At 57.8% G+C, this 17,858-nt stretch overlaps 1 protein-coding gene across 1 annotated transcript in view; it reads left to right on the plus strand.

Moving 5' to 3' along the window:
* Positions 1-851: 851 nt before the first annotated feature.
* NIBAN2 (niban apoptosis regulator 2) overlaps positions 852-17,858 on the plus strand; it is a 48,585-nt gene continuing 31,578 nt past the window's right edge. The window contains exon 1 of the mRNA XM_054584347.1: positions 852-1,010. Within this exon, the coding sequence (XP_054440322.1) occupies positions 956-1,010 (55 nt within the window). The 5' untranslated portion in view covers positions 852-955. The remainder of the gene's footprint in view (positions 1,011-17,858) is intronic.

Raw genomic sequence — 17,858 nt, forward strand, 5'->3', positions numbered from 1 at the left:
GTCCTGAGGGTAGAGTTGAAACCCATTCCTCTGGTGCTGAGGATCCACCCAACCCCGGCCCCGCACGCCCCGGGCACCCTAAGTCCAAGCCGGTCCGTGGGTTTTGAATCTGTCTTATGCAGACTGTAAATAGCTATTATTTTTTCCATTCCTCACTTGGCCTGACCCACGAGCCGCCTCCCGGGGGAATATACCCATATGCTGAGCCTGAAGAATGTCCTCCCGGCATTGGCACCGGGAATGCCTTTGAGCCCAAGTCCTCCATGCTCCCTCCCCTTTCTCTGCATTATTGTGCAAGACGGGAGGGCACACCTGAAGCAGGTCGGGTCGAGGCTATGGCACTTCCTGAGGCCGGGCAGCGGTGGGCGGGGCTGGGGGCAGGAGGGCGTGGTGCAGGGAAGAGGGGGCGGGAGGAGTGGGGCGCGGACGCTGAGTTCCCGCACTTCGGCCTAGTGTCCCCTACTAGTCCCCCACCTCCACCTCGGTGTGGTTCTCCCCACGCGCAGGGAAGGGAGGGAGTGACACCCAGGGAACCTCCTATTCTTCCAGATGCCCCACCAGCCCCATCTCCTTCTTCGGTTCGGTCTGGGTCCAGTGCTCCTCTCTGCGTCTCTCCCGGGCCTCCCTTCCTCCGATCTGCTCTTTGTCTCGGTCTCGCCGGCAGTCCCGGCGTCCCCTGGCCCCAGCCCCGCCCGCCTGGGCCGAGGAGGGGGCGGGGCTCGGCGCCGGGGCGGGGCCTGGTGGGGCGGGGCGGGGCGGGGCTCGGTCGGGCTGAGCGGAGGCTGCCCTAGACGACGCGGCGCGAGCGGGAGCGCGATCGGAGTGGAGGCCGCAGCGAGGGTGACGGGAGCGGCGGGAGCAGGGCGGGCCGGGCTCCATGGCGCCTGCGGCGTCAGCTTGAGCAGAGCGGGCAGCGGCGGGTGGCGGCCGGATCGGGCCGCTGCTCTTCTTCACCATGGGGGACGTGGTGTCTACGCACCTGGACGACGCTCGGCGCCAGCACATCGCAGGTGAGTCTCTCGCCGCGCAGCGCGCTGCCGGGGTCTAATCGGGATCCCCTGGACCACGCCCCCACCCCAGCCCGCCGTTAGCGCTGGGACTGGGGTCTCGGAGAGCCAGCCCCAGGGTAGGGCGGGAATGGCTGGGGACCGAGTCCGTCGTCCAAGCTCGTATCCTCCAGGTCTGGACGCCCCTTCCCAACCTATTCTGAGCTCACCCTTCCCCCTCCAGCCGGGACTTGAACCCTTCCTTCCTCAAATGGAACCCCCTTGGAGCCGGTTCCATCGGAGCCCCCACAACACTACCGAGTCGAGCTGTGGGAGGGGTCGCAGCCTCCCCTCCACCTCGGGTATCCCTCCCCGGAAGCATTCCAGGCCCGCTGGGCCAGGGTGTCCTGACCTTCTTCCCTAACTGTCCCCAGTCCCGAGCTCGCCCTGGGCCAGGGCCCAGCCCCAGCCCCAGTACACGTGGCCGAGGCTTCCAGGGACGAGCCCATCAATGCCTGGGACGGCCCGGGGCTAGGGATAGATGGGGTGCACAGAAGGGGTGGGTCAGAACCCCGTCCTTTGGCTCAGGCTTTGCAGGGTGCTCCTGCTGCTCCCTAGGGAAACCTGGCCACCGCAGCAGACTCCTGGATTCCTCCTCCCCAGCCCCAGAGAACGCAGAGAGGGTGGGAATCTCAGGCTGCCTGGGAAACTCAGTTCTGTGGCTCACCCCTCCGTCCTGGGGGAGGCTGTGCAGGTGGAACCCCAAAGCAGGGTCTGTTTCCCAGCCATGAGATCTTGGACAAATCTCTTAAGGTCCTGGCAGCTCGGTTTTTTCTTTTAAATGTGAATGATTCCTTCCTTATTTAGAAGTTTGTGAGAGACTTAGGTGACCTAGTTTAATGCAGCTTGCTTAGGACAGGCCCTGGCATAGAGGGGGCACCAACGCACAGGTTGCTGTTCCCCTGTGGGGTATGGGGGCAGCCCATGGAAAGAAGAGACCATTTGTCTTGACCGTATCTGCCACTCCCTGTCCACTGTGCCCAGAGAACTGTGTCCACTCACACTTATCTCGATGTGCCCTGCAGTTCTGTAGAGAGTTTTAACAGCTGTGTTCTGCCTACTAGTACTCCTTGAGAACAGGGACCAGGTTGCCCTTCACTCCACGTCCCACCCCTCTTGGGCACAAAAGGTGCTGGGAAAGACTTTTCCAGGAACTGCAGTTATGAGCCCATGGCCTAAGCTCTCTCTTTGTAGCAGGGGCTGGGGCTGGGCCTGGGATGAGGGTGATGTAGAAATGAGTCAGACCCTCCCCAGCCCCGGATCAGCAGGGGGTTAAGTCCTGGGACTCTCGCTTGTAGGACAAGGACTCTGGGAGGAGGAAGGCAGGGCGGAGCCTTCCTGTCCCCTCCCTGTCAGTGGCAGCCTCCTGGGGCTCTGTAACAGTCCATCCATTCACCACCTCCTATTGGGGCCCCTCACCCGGCTTGGGTGGGGTGTGCTTCACTTTCTTCGGTGGGGTTTTTCCTTCCCTCACACCCAATTGGGCTCTCCCCGCTCCTCCCACCTTCTGGGCTGAGAACTGCCAGAAGCCCCCACCCCCTGCCGCCCCTGCCACTTACAGGGGAGGAGGCTGAGACCACAAAAGGTGAAGTGTCCTCTTCTGGACAGGGTTGGGTTTGTTTTGTGGATACCAGGCTGGGTGGAAGAGGGTTGTGCTCACTCAGAGCCTGCTGGCCTCCCTCTTCTCAGCACTTCAGTGCTATTAATAACCCCCTTCAAATGCCTCAAATACCTGGTCTGAGTTCACCTGAGGGAGCTCCTGAAGTGTGGGGTGGCAGGTTGGAGGGGCAGGAAGCCAGCCGGCCTCCAGCCCCCTCTCAAGGAAGTGAGCAGCCTTAGAGATCCCTCTGGAGGGGAGCGAGGGTGTGCCTTTGCCACCTCCAGGGATCCTGCACCCTCCTCACGCCACCCAACGGGCAATGGGCACTTCCATGCCAGACAATCAAAACCCCAGCACCCTCCCGGCCTGGGGCCAGGCTCTTCGCCCAGGGAACCCAGCGCTGCCCCCTAGAAACGCCAGGGTGGAGAACACCCCTTCCCGCCACGCTCCAGCCCTGAGTCCTGCTGGTGTTCTGCGGCTTGGCCGGCCCACCCCAGCAGGTGAGCAGGTGAGCGCCAGCCCAGCCGGCAAGTCCTGGCAGGGGTCAGGCGTGCTCCTGCCCACGGTGCTGTTTTGCTGTTTTGCTGTCAGGGCGCCTTTCATCCTGGGATTTCAAAGCCTCTGGCACGCAGGGGCTTGTTCTCACACCAGGGCCCCAGAGGGGCTGATGGCAGGATGATTTCCTCCTGCTTTCAGTCGGGAGTTTGTCTGGAGGAAAGAGCCTGGCCTGGGAGCCGGGAGGCCTGTGCGGCCTCGGGCAGCTCCCTTTGGGCCTCAGTTTCTCTCGCTGAGAGCTGAAGAGGTGCGCTGCCTGGTGGCTGAAGTCCCTTCCAGCTCTGAGGGCCAAACGATCCCACAGTTTTCCCACAAATCTCCCCGAGACTCAGCCAGCTCAAGGTCCTCCCATGGACTCTCCAGCGTGTTAGCTGGAGGGACCTTATTCCCATTTTAATAAGTATCTTAATCTCAGTTTTCTTACCTGTAAAATGCGGATAATAGTGCAAGGCTTTACTAAGGTAAGAAAGGGAAGGAACTCAGCCCAGTGCTTGGGGCATAGTAAGTGCTCAGCAAACAATTGCTGTTATAGAGATTGTCATTTACTCTCTGTTACCGATTCTTTGGTGGGCGACGAGAGCGCCTGCTGTTTGGAGTTTGAAGAGGGCAATTGTTGCTGTGGCCTAGGTCCCATTTCTCTGAAGATTGTGCAATCCCTGGGGTCAGGGTCCCTGGATTTAAGGACCCACTGGGTTTTCAGAAACCTTGATGGCTGGGTTCCGTCATGTCGACATATAGGTGAGATGGATGTGGGGTGTCCGGCGCGCGAGGGCGGTGATAGGGGACCCAACGGGGAACTAGGATGTGGAGAGGTGGGATTAGGCCCAGAGGACGGGGCGAGGACAAGAGAATGGAAGCGCCTGGGTGGCCCGTGTAGGAGCTCTGTGAGGGATTCTTTGCATATGGTCTGAGCCCTGTAAACCAAGATAGAGCAGGTGAGGGAGTGAGCTCACTGTTGCTCAAGATGTGCACATCGGGGCTGGGTGCTGTGCCTTTGGCGGAAAACCTGACATTGCTTGGAGGGGACCTTCTGCCTCTAGGACAGCCTTGAAGGATTCAGCTGTTGCTCCAGAAATTCTGTTGACCAGAATAACATTGTAGGGGCTGCAGAACGCGCCCCCCCCCGCCCCCCCACGCACAGAGTACCCTAACGTTTATTACCTGAAAGGGCTGGTGAGGAAGTCTCCCTGTACCTGTATTTTTCTCTCCTGCCAGGCTCACCTTTTCCCCTGCTAATTCTTTTTTAAATTAGCAGCTTTACTGAAACATAATTCACCAGCCACACAATTCATTCACTGAAAGTGTACAAGTCAATGTTGTTTTCTTTTTTGAATATTCACAGTTGTACAACCATTGCCACAATCAATTTTAACACATTCTTCTCATCCCTGAAAGAAACCTCTACCCATTAGTAGCCACGCCCATTTCCCCCCAACAGCTCCGACTGCCACTGTGAATGTTTTCTGGTTGCGAGGGCGCGTTGCGCACACAGTGTGGGAGTGTCAGGTAGAAAACGGGAAGCTCCTTCCATCTTCCCTCCCTTTAATTCCACTTCCAGAAGAAATCACTCAAGTTTGTCTGGTTGCTATTTCCAAATGTACAGATCTGTGTACACGTTCAGTTAGCTCTGTTTCTAAAAATAGGTCCAATGATATATTCCTGTGGTTTGACTTTCGTGGACATCTCTCCGTGTCACAACTTATGCGTCTGCCTGGTCCTGCTGTTGGCAGGTCTCTCTGTGCGCGTGGCTCTCCCCCGTTACTGGACGTTTCGGTTGTTTCCAATGTTTAGCTAAGTAATCACCGCATGGCCTGGACCTCTTTGCACACATCCCTTGCCTGGTTCCAGTGCCACGGAGGCCTCAGAATGGAACTCCTGGGTCCTGTTTTAATGTATTGATACATAGCCTCTAAAAATTCTGTAAACATTTTTTAAAGATTTTATTTATTTTTAGAGAGCAAGGAAGGGAGGGAGAAAAAGAGGGAGAGAAACATTGATGTGTAAGAGAAACATCAACTGGTTGCCTCTTGCACACCCCCAATCAGGGACCTGTCCTGAAACGCAGGCATGTGCCCTGACCAGGAATCGAACTGGCAACATTTCGGTTTGTGGGACGATGCCCAACCCACTGGGTTACACCAGTCAGGGTAAGGCTGTAAACATTTGACACCCCTCTCTGTTGGTGCGTACCCAGTATGGGTATCTTGTTTGTTTATGGAGCAAAACAATGAATGCCTCTTTCCAAATTGTTTGTAAAAACCTACGCCTCCACATTTGGGAAATGGCTCTTAAGTCCCAGGAGTGAAGGGATGGAGGTGTGTTCTTTCGGCCACCCCCCCAGGCAGGTAAGTTGCTGCCTGGACTTTGCAGAGAGACGAGGCTGGCCGGAAGCAGTGCCCGGCTCCACACGGGCTGCTGCCCTCAGCCAAGGTCTGGGTCAGTCCCTGGGGTGAGGCGTCTGGGGATTCTGCTCCGCTCCTGTGTCTCTTACATAACGTGCTTTTGTTGGTGTTGACCCTGCCCTCCCCCTCTGTCCAGCCTCCAGCCTGTCCTTTTTCACTGCCGAGGCCTCCGGCCTCGCCTGCTAGGGCTGCCTTCTGCCTCGCCACACCCCCACCCCGACATCCTTCCCGCTTCACCCCTCCATTCTTCCCATACACGCTGCCAAGGAGACTTTTCTAAACCCTAACTGGGCCACGGCCCTCCCTCCCTGCCTTCGAGGAGTGAGGTTTAGAAAAGAATAGGAATCACTCACCATCCTGCGATAACCACTTTATTGTTTAGTGGTCTTTCCCTTCTGTGTTTATTGTAATACATTGCTGAGACTGTGACTCATGGTGTTTCTTGCTTCTTCCATTAAATGATTTATAGGTCATTGGAACCTTCCAAAGGCTGCATCTCGTGCCCCCCGAGGCCATCCATACCGAAAGGCCATTTTCTTAGCCTCACCCCTGATGCTGGGCATGGCTCCGCCTCACTGCGACCGGACGGTTGGTTTTCCTGAGCAAACTGAGTCACAGTGTTTGCTTCCTTTTCTGCTCTCTTTGGCTTCCCTGCTGAGGACAGACTCATCCTCTGGCCCTACTCTACTCTGGCAGCTCATGCCAATCTGGGCATTGCAAGGGCGACTCCTTCCGGGGAGCCCCTGACACCTCTGAGCACCTTTCCACAGGGGAGTGGGCTCAAAGGGGCTGCCTGGGAGCTGGGAACATGAGCTGATGACACTGGCCTTTGGGTGTGCGTGGCCCCTTGCTCTGGCTGTTTCCTCAGCCCGTGCCTACAGGGATTCCACTGATCTGTCTCCTGCCTGAGGACGGTGGTGGACGGAGTAGGGTGGGGGGGCGTATCAGGCGTTGTTGAGATCGGTCATCCTTTAACTGAGCACTTACCATGTGCCAGGCCCTTCTTTACCTGTATACCCCTTCAACTCCTCACCCTCTGCACTTCTCCCCAGCGCTTGACAGATTGAGCAAGTCAGTGCTAGGCCCAGGCCCAAACCTGGGAGTCTGAGTCTTCAGCTGTTAAAACCATGCTCCATTGTGACTTGACATTTCCTGGTGCCCAGATTAGGCAGGGGTGCCACAAGGAAAAGCCCCTTCCCCCATCCCCCCAAAGGAAGCAGGTGGGGGGAGGAGGCCAGGGACAGGGAGGAGCAGAGTGGGAACAGAGCGGTGTGTGTCAGAGGCCCCTGTAGGTTGCACAAATCTCTCCCTCCCGCCATTACTCATTCTGAGACTCAGGTCCCTCATTGGCCAGTCCTGTTCTCCCTCTCCTCGCCCCCTCCTCCTCCGCAGGCAAAGCTCATGACTCACTTTGCCCTGGGTCTCCAGCAGCATCATCCTGCGGGTTGCACAAATTCCTGAGCTGCTTTTCCCTTCCCCCACCGCACTGCCCTCCACTTCCCTGCCCCGGGGAGGAAGGGTTTTCTGAGGCTGGTGGGGGGCAGGTCTAAGGAATAACAAAGACCCATGCCTAGGCTACAGCCTCCAGGGAGGGGCAGAGCCGAGCCCCCTCCTGGTAGAATCTTAGACCCTGAGTCAGGGAGGCTACAATCTTCTGATCTCACAGATTTTAAAACTGGAAGAGCAGGAAGTGCCGACCTCTCCTAGGCACCTAGTTCCACCCCCTGGGAACCTTCCAGGGTTGGAGATACACTACTCCTGGCCCCGTGCCTGGTGACGCAGTGGATGGTAAGCTAGAAGAAGCAGGGAATAGAGAGGTTCAGAGCAAGGCTCTGCAGCTGGGCTGCTTAGGTTCGAGACCCAGTGCTGCCCCAGGATGGACTGGTATTTGGGGGCAAGTTGGTCACCTTCTCTGAGCCTCAGCGTCCCCTGTAAAAGAGGATGACAGTGAGGATCAAGAGTGCCAGCCCCTGGATGGGGCGTTCAGCGCAGGGCTAGCGATGGAGGAGGACAGGCAGCAGTGCTGTTCCGACTGGCACTTCACGGAGGGAGATGTGCCAGGTCCGTCCTGGGGCCTCAGGCGCCCCTGGCCCCCTTCCGTGTGCCCTGGAATTTGATGCGCCCCAGCGTGAGGAGCACCAGCCTGTGGCTCTAGACACCTGTGGCCGTCAGCAGGTACCTGGAGGATGGTGCCACAGAGGCCATGGGTACACAGCAGAGTCAGTCACTCGGCACTGTCCACACTGGGCCCAGAATAAATGGATGACTGACAGGTGGAAATGGGCCGCCCCCAGCCCTTGCCTGCCCACGCGTCCAGAACTAGGCTTTTGGGTCTCGAGCCTGGTCCTGTTGACCATTTGCCGTGTGACTCTGGGCCAATGGCCGTGCCTCTCCCTGCCTTTTCTCCGCATCTGTGACCCGAAGACCGAGCATCTGCCTCTGAGAACCGTTCCTCGGGGACGCGAGCTGCTTTCCAGAGGCAGAGCCGGGGGGGTCAGGATGTGAGAACTGAGGTGGAGGGTCCCTGTCTGCATGCCTGTGAGACCCCACAGGGGGTGTGACGGGCTCTGGCCCCTGACACACCAGGTTGTGCTTTTATTCATTCAGTCAACAGTTACCGAGCCTCTGTGTGTGCCAGGCCCTGCGCTAGGCGTCAGGGACATGCTGATATGCGACTCCTACATGGCGCCTGCCCTTCTCAGAGGGGTAGGCCTTCTGCGGAAACGTGCGAGGGGTGGTCAGGCCTCGTGGGCGAGGGAGAGGGAGCCACGGGGACTGGCCTTGCAGAGGAGGGGACTTTCTCCTGAGGCTCATGGGGAGGCCTCAGAGGCATTTCTAGGCAGAAGTGGCACAGGCTGCTTGTGAGGGAGGGTGACAGCAGGGCCCAGTGGTGAGACAGGGGCCGGGGCCCGTGTGGATGGGGCAGGCGCAGTCAGGGGATAGCGTGTGTGGTGGGGGGAGAGCAGCCAGGCCTCCGCGACGCTGAGTTATAAAGTTGGGGAGATCTGGGGCCTGTTCTCCTTGGCCCTGTTGGGTGGATGGGTCCGTAGGTTGTTCTATCAAGGCAGCCAGGGCCACCTCTGCGCCCATTCCTCCTATGACAGGAGGCTCATTCCCTTCCTAGGCAGCTCTGAGCGTGAGAACCTTCTCCGCTTCCCGGGGCAGAGTGGGAAGAGGGCTAGGCCTGGACTCTGAGGACCTGGTTCTGAGATCTTGTCTCAACTACCCTGTTATTTGACAGGTCCCAGACCTGTGAGGTTGTTGCGAGGGATCAATGAGATGACGTGGGTAGAGCTTCCTGCACTTAAGACAGCGTTGGCTCCTGCCATCATTAGCTGTTGTTGTTGTGCATAGTCCATGATACTGGCCGGGGAGCCCCTCCTCCCTCCTCTCAGGGAGATCAAAGTGCACGGCTTGGATTGGGAATGGGGGAGGGATAGGCAGGGTCCACACGCAGGGGTGGGGGCTCCGGGGATAACTGGGCATTCAGGAGGGGCAGAGGAAGAATGAATTGTGGTGTACAAAGTGTGAGGCCCACTTTCCCACCCACGCATCCATGGCCAAGTCCATCGTCTTCCCCTACCCCACGCAGAACAGGGCTGCTTATGTCTGGCCACATTTGTTAAGCCAGAATCTTCTAGAAGAACAGTCCCTTGGGCAGAAAACTTCTCATCTCCTTGTGCTCCACTTAACGCGAATCCATCCCACCTCCGGGGAGCCATTCATGGGTGCAGGCTGCAGGTGGAGGGTCCCAGGGCTGATGACCTTGGGCCCGCCCTTCTCCCTCTTAGCCTCACTTTGCCTTTCTGTGCAATGGGCGCTAAGACAATCTCTAGTGCCCCTCTAGCTCTGACCTGTTGGGAGCCTGTGGACCTCGGGTGGCATTGAAGGCAAAGGGCAGGTGCCCAGCAGATATTTACGGCACGATGCCATCTTGCTGTGGAAGGAAGAGCTGTCTTGTGCCAGGCCTGAGGGTCTGAGCAGGGGGAGGCGGATGATGCCTCAGGGCCTGAGGTAGGTGGTGGCAATGAAGCAGCGACAAGAGCTCCTGGGACTCACACCAGCCAGGAAGCTCCATCACGCTGGATTCAGTATGGTTTGTGTTACGAAGACAGCGGATCTTCATGTTTTATGAAGTGCACGTTGGCTTTAAATGCAAGGTCAGCCCAACTCAAGAGGCAGCGTATCTGGCCTTGATTGGGAGGTGGCTGGCTTCTACCACCGAGGGGCCCATGTCCCTGTCCTCGGAGCCTCAGCTGTCAGTAACATCAGAAGGTGATCCTTGCCTCGGGGGTGTGTGAAGATTTTGGGCAGAAGGTGCTCTGTAAGTGGCCCTTCCATTTCAGCAAGAGTCCTGCCAGGGCCCTACGGGGCGAGGGGACATCCAGAGAGGGAGGGAGCTGACAACTGCACTTGTGTTTCATGTTTTGTTTTTGCTTTTCTGTTTGCTTTTTGGAGAATGTTCCGGAGGGGGTGGAGGGAGAAGAGGGAACAGAGCCTAAGCTTGGGGGAGCTGCGGCTGGCGTGGAGGGTTTGCTTGGGCCCCCACTCCTGCTTGCTGACTTGGAACTTGTCGAATGGGCAGCGGCTGCTTTTTCTGGCCCGAGCTCTCCTTCCTCCTAGCCAGGAAGACCCTTTGCAGTCCCCCAGCTCATTCCTTCTCCCGTGTTGTTGCTGAGTAAAGGAGGCTCAGAAAGAGGAGGGGACATACCCAGGGTCTCAGAGGCAGTAGAATGGGCTGGAAACCAGGGGCCCTGACCTCGGCACAAAGCCCGTCCCGTTCCTGGGTCCCCTCTGCTCTAATGGACGGCCCCAGACTGCAAAGACTGATCAGGGCCCGAGTGAGTGCTGGGTGGGGCTGCGGAGGTTATAATTTGGAGAACTAAGTAAACAAACAAGCCCTCCCTGAGAGAGAGAGAGAGAGAGAGAGAGAGAGAGAGAGAGAGAGAGAGAAGCGGCCCTGTACTGGCCTCACAGATAGGCCTGTGTCTGAGGAGACAGCCCAGGCTGGTCCCCGCCACCTCCCGTGGACAGCGAGGTGTTATGGAAGATTTTAAAAAGCCAAAGCTGCACTCCCCTCCCACCCCAGGAAGCGCTCCCAGGAAAAGGGGAGGGGTGAGGGTGGGGCCCGACCCCCTGCAGGGGCGCTGCTCAGCCCTCCTGGCTCAGGGCTCACGTGGGGCTCACGTGGGGCTCACGTGGGACTTCGGTCCAGGGGCGCCTCCCCTCTGGGCCTCAGTTCCCGGACTGTAAAGTGCGGATGAACCCGTCTCTGAAGGGGGGCGGTGAGGGAGGTGATGGGAGGCCAGCGGTGGGACACAGGAGCCCTTTCTCTCCGCAGCCTTGGGCCGGCCAGGACCTCGTCTGTCCGTGCCTTTGTGTTGTGGCCAGAGGCAGGCCTTTCTCAGTGACCTGAAAGAGTTGGCCTGCTCCTGGGAGACCGAGCCTCCCGTCCCAGCCAGGCTGCCGCAGGCTGCCCCCCTCGGCTTTCCTGTTTTCCTGGGGAGGCTGTGGCAGAATCTGAGAGGAGCTTGCACGGGGTAGGGGCTGGGCTGCTTATCTGGTGGGGAGCCCCCAGGCTGGGCCAGCAGACTTCCTGCGTGATTAGAGGCAGAGCCCCTGCGCTCCCCTCCCTCTACGCCGCCCCCCACCCCTTCCTGAGTCCCCTGTGTGACTTCTGAGTGTCTGGCTTTGTGAATGGGAGCTCTGCCCAGCTCTCACTCTGGGCCTCAGTTTCCCCCATGGCTCAGTGGAGGGGTTGGATGGAAGGCTCTGGAAAGTCCTCTGGGGGACATTCCAGGCTCTGAAAGGCCCTGCAGGACCCAGGGACTGGCCCTCGCAGGCAGGAGCCCTCTTTCCGGGGCCCCACCCACGGAGACTGGGTTGGGGCACCTCCTCCGGACTCCTCCTTCTGTGGTTGTGGTTCTAATTCTTCTCTAAGATAAGACACCAGGAGGGCTCGGTCACTGTGGCCTCCCCCGAGGTTTACAGTGTGGCCTCGAGGGTCAGAGCTTCCTCCAGCAGCTGCTGGCCAAGTGCCGCTGGGCCAGTTCTTTTGGTTGTGGTCCTTAGTCTCATCGGCTACAAAATGGGAACGCTATTAATACTTCACTGGGTTGTCAAGTTTAAATTACATGAAGCGTGTTTATAAATTACACTTATGTATACTTAACTCAGCACTGGACACAGTAGAGGCTCAATAATCAATAGCTATAATGAATACGTATGGTTTAAATGGCTTTAATTCCTTAGCAGTGAAGGGACGAATAAACGGCCTTGCAAGGTTTACATTCTCTTGGCACATAAGGACCCCCGAAGCTATTTGGCTGAAGGATCCGGTGGTTCCCGAGTGGGGGTTCGGGGTTTCGAGGAGGGGGGCAGACGCAGGGAAGTGCAGAGTCCTGGCTGGTTCGGACTTCCCTTCTTCCTTCTGGAGGGAGCGGGCCGAGGCCGCAGGCACGGAGCTCACGCAGCAGCTTCCTTCCTCTGACCCGTATTCCTCTCAATCTGACTCATCGGTTTCGGGGCCTTTTGTTCTTGTCCTTGAGCCTTGAGGGGATGCCCATCCTGGGAGAGGCAGGGGCCGGGGCAAGGGACTCGCTGTTGGTCAGGTGACCCTCCCCCAGGTCGCAGGTCCCTCTTGCCGCTCCGGATGACAGACCTACAGGACCGAACCACTGGTGAGACAGGGAGGGGACAAGACGCCTGGGTCCTGGTGCCCCTGCTGACTCACCGTGTGTCCGGCACAAGAGCACACATCGTGTTTTACACCCAAGGGCCGCTGGCCCGGGCCCTGTCTGTGCAGGGCTCGAGGAGGGATGCGTCGGACAAGAGTTCCCCGCCAGCTACCTATTCGATGATTGTCAGAGGGCAAATATTTGTGACAAAATGATCACTCTCCTCGAGGGTTCACACTCGTGGCCCCTCTGCCGGGCTGGTGTGGAGCCCCGTCGGAGGGACCGTCACCGCGATGCCTGTTATTTGCCCTCCCGGCGCAGATCAGGGAGCAGGCTGCTGGTGGCCGAGGGACTCGTCCAGGGTCCTCTGAGAGGGTGGGAGGGCGAGCCCGGTGCCTTCTCTCCGGGTGCCTCAGCTCCTTGTCAGGTAAAAGCCCTGTCTGGGAGGGGCTGTGACGGCGGCCAGGGTCCCTGGGCCGTCACTCCTGGGTGTCATGATGACCGCCGCAGCCACTGGGATTGCAAAATGCAACTGCTGGCCGGGGGGGCTGGGTTTGTAGTCCCCCAAATCCTTTCTAAATCCTTTCTTTGTGCGTCCCAAGACAGAGATATGGGGTCCAGAATCCTCTGACACCAAAGCCCTGGGTCCTTCTAAAGGCCAGGTTGGCTGCTGGAGGAGGGTGGCCCTCCCCAGCCCCACCACCAGAAGGCACCACACCAGAAAGATGGCTCAAAACCCCCCAGGAAACCTGCTCCGCCATTCCACCCTGGGAATGTACCCGAATGTGGCCAAAAGTTTACACTACGTTACAGCATTGGCTAAAGTGGTGGTGGTGGTGGCGTCAACCAGCAGGTCATGTTCAACGGCATGATATGTAGCCACTAAGGTGAAGACGTAGTTCTGTTTGCCTGCAAGTATATATATCTGTACAGGTGTCGAAAAAATAAGGAAGGAAATTAATCGAACTATTAACAGAGGTTTTTTAGGGGTGGTAGGATGATAGATTATTTATTTTTCTTCATTCTCGCTTGGTTTCTTTCTCATGGTAAATATATCAAATTTTTAAAAATAGTCCTAGTGACCATATTTTGGGGAAAGTTTTGATTCTTCTGTTTGACTCCAGACTCTCTCTAAGCCACGCTGGCCTGATGGGAACTCTGAGGGCAGGCGTGGGAGAGGTGGAAGGCAGGGAGGGTTCTGTAAAGGGGAAGGGGCAGTTTGAGTTGGGGCTGGGAGGACAGGGTGGATGTTGGGGTACAGACAGGCAGAGGGAGTGGCCTGTCCTTGGAGCGGGGCTGGGGGACTCTGGCTGGAGAGGGAGGGACAGGAGCCCTGCATGGTGCAGCCTTCAGTGCCGGCAAAGGAACCAGGGAGTGGGGAGCCCATTCTCATCAACATTTAGTGGCTGGACTTTAGAAAGAGGATTTTACCTCTGCTGCTCTGAGTAAGAAGAGCAACAAACACTCCGCGGGCACTTACCCTGTGCCCTGCCCGGGAGGCACTGGGGCCGTGGATGGATGAGACTGTGGGGGTTCAGGCCAGAGACGGTGGACTGATTCCACAGTCTGGGGTCACTCCCTGTGCCAGGCAGGAGGGCGGGTTCGCGTTCAACTGGGACAGTCTACGACCCATAGTCCGCCCTCCTTAGGTGTCCAGCCGGAACGTGGCCCCAGGCCCCCGGGCGACCTGTGTGGCTGCCAGGCGTGTGAGGCAGCAGGCTGGGCTTCCGCTCTGCCTGTCTGTGTTGCCACCCCAGCTCTCTGCTTCCCTGTCTGTAAAGCAGGGCTGGCCGTAGCTACTGCAGAGCGTGTTGCGAGCTTCCTGAGGGAGGCCCCGTGCCTGGTGCCTGACACAGAGTGAATGCTCAGAGGAGAGTCGCTGCCTTCGGGGCTCAGCGCCCCTGCTGAGGTCAGGGCGTCCCTCCTGGAGGAGCCCAGGCACCCCAGACTCTGGGGGCAGGACGGTGTGAGGCCAGGTCTCCCAGCAGTGAGCTCCGACCCCTGCCTCAGACCCGCAGTGGCCCCCGCCTGCCGCATCTGCCAAAGGCCACGTCCTCGTTTCTGGAGCTTGAGCTTTCAACCTTGAGCTTCCTCAGAGTTATTGTGTTGTGTAAACAAATGATCAATGAAACATTAGAAAAAGATAAGTAATAGGAAGAAGGTGGAAATTGCCAAAAATCCTACCACCCAGAAAGAATGACTTCCAGGCACCTGTCCTGATGCATAATCAACAGTGGCTGTGGCATCAGCATTCATGCCAGCCCCGCCCCGTGGTGTGTGGAATGGCTGCAGAAATCCCGTTGGGTCCCCCCGAGTCTGCACTGCAACTAGCGCAGCCAGAGCCCCCTTGCTGGGCACTTGGGTTGCTTCTGGGTTCCATGGCTGTTCACGGTGCTCCGCTGCACAGCCCCGATCATTTCCGTGGGATTAACCCATCGGTTCTACCGTTGAGAGCTTGCTCAGTGCCAGCTCCTGTGCGGGGCTGTGGCTGCCCGAGGGGGACGTAGCCGTTGCGCTCACCCTCCTGAGAACCCCTTTCTGGGAGGACAAACCCAGCATGGAACCCCAGCCCGGGGGTGGGGGGGGAGCTCAGGGAGGGGCAGTAGCTCAGATCTAGAGGGCAGGGGAGGCTCGTGGGAGGGCGGGGTGACTGGGCAGGACCTAAAGGGTGAAGGAGGAGGACAGGGTCACGGGCGGAGGGGTAGCTCTGCAAAGGCCCAAAGCCGAGAGAGCGCGCATATTGAGGGAACCAGGATTTCTCAGAAACGGGTGGTTTTGCCATGGTTCTTGCTGGCCACGGCAGCAGCTCCCCTGTGTGTGCACAGCACTTCGGTAGTTGTTTTTCAAAGTGCCGATCCATCTGTCCCTCTGAGGGGCTGGGGTCTCCTTCTCATGGGGGGACACAGAAGCAGGGTGATATGCCTGCCCCGGGTGAGAGTCCGGGAGACCCAAGCCGCTGGGTGTGGTCCCCCCCCGGCCCCCCCCCGCCACCTGTGCCCTGAGAGGGCAGAAGAGGCTCGAGTGCAGGGCCTGCTCAGCTCCAGTTTCTGGCCCCTTGCAGATGTGCTGTATCATTTGACAGAATCTGCTGGAAGAGGAAACTGAGGATCCGAGCTTAGGTGACAGTTTGGTTTGTGTGATGGGGTGCTGACCTTTTCTGCTGCTGATAACGTGACCTGCGCTGGCCCCAACTGTATGAAAAGCACCCTCCTGGGATTGGAGAGCTCTAGGCTGACGCTGCCCCTGGGGGTGGGGAGGGGCTGTCCCCAGGCCTGAGCTGGCCTTTTCGAAAACCCCATCTTCTCCCCGACATAAGGTGCCCGGGAGACCGAATCGACGTGCTGTGGCGTAGCCTCGCCGTCAGGGACACATGCTTATGGGCCAGGTGCTGTGCTCTGTGATGGGGACGTATCATGAACAAGACAAACAGGGTCCCTGTCCTCACTGGGGACATAGATACTAAACAGTTAATTATTTAAGTGACGTTGTGCTGATTCTGACCTGAATGGGGGCTGGGGGACGGTGACTGCCAGGGACCGTGCTTTGGGTACTTCAGGTCGACAGGTGGAACCTGGAGCAATTTGATCAAGCCTGACCGGCGGGTTCCTCTGTGCCTGCCCATATGCTCCTGTGTTGGGGAGGGAACGCTGTCCCGTGTCCCCCTCGGAGGGCGTCAGGGCCTTGGGGGTCCAGTGCAGTGGAGTCCAGCCCCTTCGCTGGACAGACGAGGAGAGGGAGAGCCAGGAAGTGTGAGGGACTTGCCCAAGGTCACCTAGTGGCAGTCAGTGCTCAGCCCCGGGACCCAGAGCTCCTAACCCTGCGTCACCGCCTGGAGTCTGTTCCTGGACCCTGCATTGCTTCCAGGGAGATGACGAGCCTGCCTCCACTCACCCTCAAGGGAGCCCCGGGGAAGCGGACCCTGAGCTGGGGCCTGTCGGCCAAGAACGGCTCCATGGAGCACAGGTGGGGCCGTGCGGGCACCTGGAACGAGGAATGTGAGCTGGCAGGGCCTCCAAGGGGAATTTTCTGGTTCCCCTGCCCCCTTCTGGCCCCCCGTGGAGCCCGAGGAAACCTGCAGCTGGTGACCCAAGGGTAGGGCAGGGCCGCAGTCCCCTGCTGGCTCAGAGGGCAGCCGTGGGAGGGAGTCTTGTTATTTGAATAAACTTTTCATCTTCCATCTGCATAAGGTCTCACCATGCTCAGGGTCCCTGGCATTCCGGCTGGATTAGGTTTCCTCTGGCCCAGCAGCAAACACATAGTGAATTTTCATATTGGTTCATCTTCTTCCCTCCCCTGCCCCTCGGCCTCTCCCTCCCTGGCTCTGAGAAGGTAGGAGCTCTCCCCCTGCCCCTGTCTCACTTGGCTGCAGGCAGGGGAGGGGTGTGTGTGTGTGTGTGTGTGTGTGTGTGTGTGTGTGTGTAGCCTGGACTCAGTGAAAAAGATGTTGGTGTCAGAGGGCTCTTGGCTAACGAAATGTGAGGGTTGTGTCTCTGTTTAGCCCTTCTCCATTAGGGTTGGGCCACAGAAACTGGCACTTGTTTCTTATTGGTTCTTATTAGAACAGCAGCTGGCATTTATCAGGCTCTTACCAACAGTTGGGCAGAGTGCCAAGCACTTCACACATTGCCTTATTTAGTCCTCACAGCAACTTTTTGAGGTGTGGACTAGATTTCTCCCCATTTTATAGAAGAAACTGAGGCTTGGGGAGTCACGGTCAGTAGCAGAGCCAGGTCTGCTGGTCTCCAAGTTTGTGTTTGTACCGCTAATCTCCTGGGACAGAATCTTCTCTGCAGCCTCCTTGCCAATTGGCCATCCAGCCTGTGCTTGCACACCACCAGTGATGGGGAGCTCTCTACCTCCAAGAGCCACCTATTCCACAATGTGCATCTTAGATAGAAACCCTTCTCTGGAGTTTTATCTGTCTGTGAGAGGTCACTTGAGCACTGGCTCTGTGTGGTTTTGGGATACTGTTGCTAGGTTTTCCCAGCGAATTATTCAGCTCTTTTGTTTGGGGAGAACTAAGTCCTCCCATTTCCCCCTTAGCATCTCCTATCCGAGCCCTTTACAGAATCATTCGTCACATACCGAGCAAGTTTGCTGTTGAAACCCTAGAGGATTTTCATGGATCTGGATGTCTTAGTCAATGCGATAAGATAAGAAAAAAAAGGGGGTGGGTTATAAATGCAAGATACCAGGAGAGCAAGACACACATGGTCCTGCCCTCCTGAAGTTCAAAGAACTTTCCTATCTGGCCCCTCCCTTAGCCTTGTCTACCCGTGGGAAGCAGGGCATGAGGTTTGTTGGGTGTTTTCTCTCGCCGTCTTCATTGGCATTCCTCTCTTTCCATTTTCCCTTTCTGATGAATTAACCTTTGGGAGCCCAGAAAGTTTGAGCAGCATGTAGCTGCTGTTCTGGTTCTTTTTTGCTGGTCCCTATTAGCTGGCATGAAACCCACTAGCTGCCACTAGCACAGATCAGCTGCCTCTGTGCCCAGCAACCCTAGGAGGAGAAGCTCGTGCCCAGAAAATACCGAGGCTCAGAGGGGAGGCCGCTGAAGCACTGAGCTCTGTGTCTGCCT

Source organism: Pteronotus mesoamericanus, unplaced genomic scaffold (assembly GCF_021234165.1).
Source record: "Pteronotus mesoamericanus isolate MK-2021 breed Mesoamerican mustached bat unplaced genomic scaffold, CSHL_Meso_final contig_78, whole genome shotgun sequence".
Taxonomy (NCBI): domain Eukaryota; kingdom Metazoa; phylum Chordata; class Mammalia; order Chiroptera; family Mormoopidae; genus Pteronotus; species Pteronotus mesoamericanus.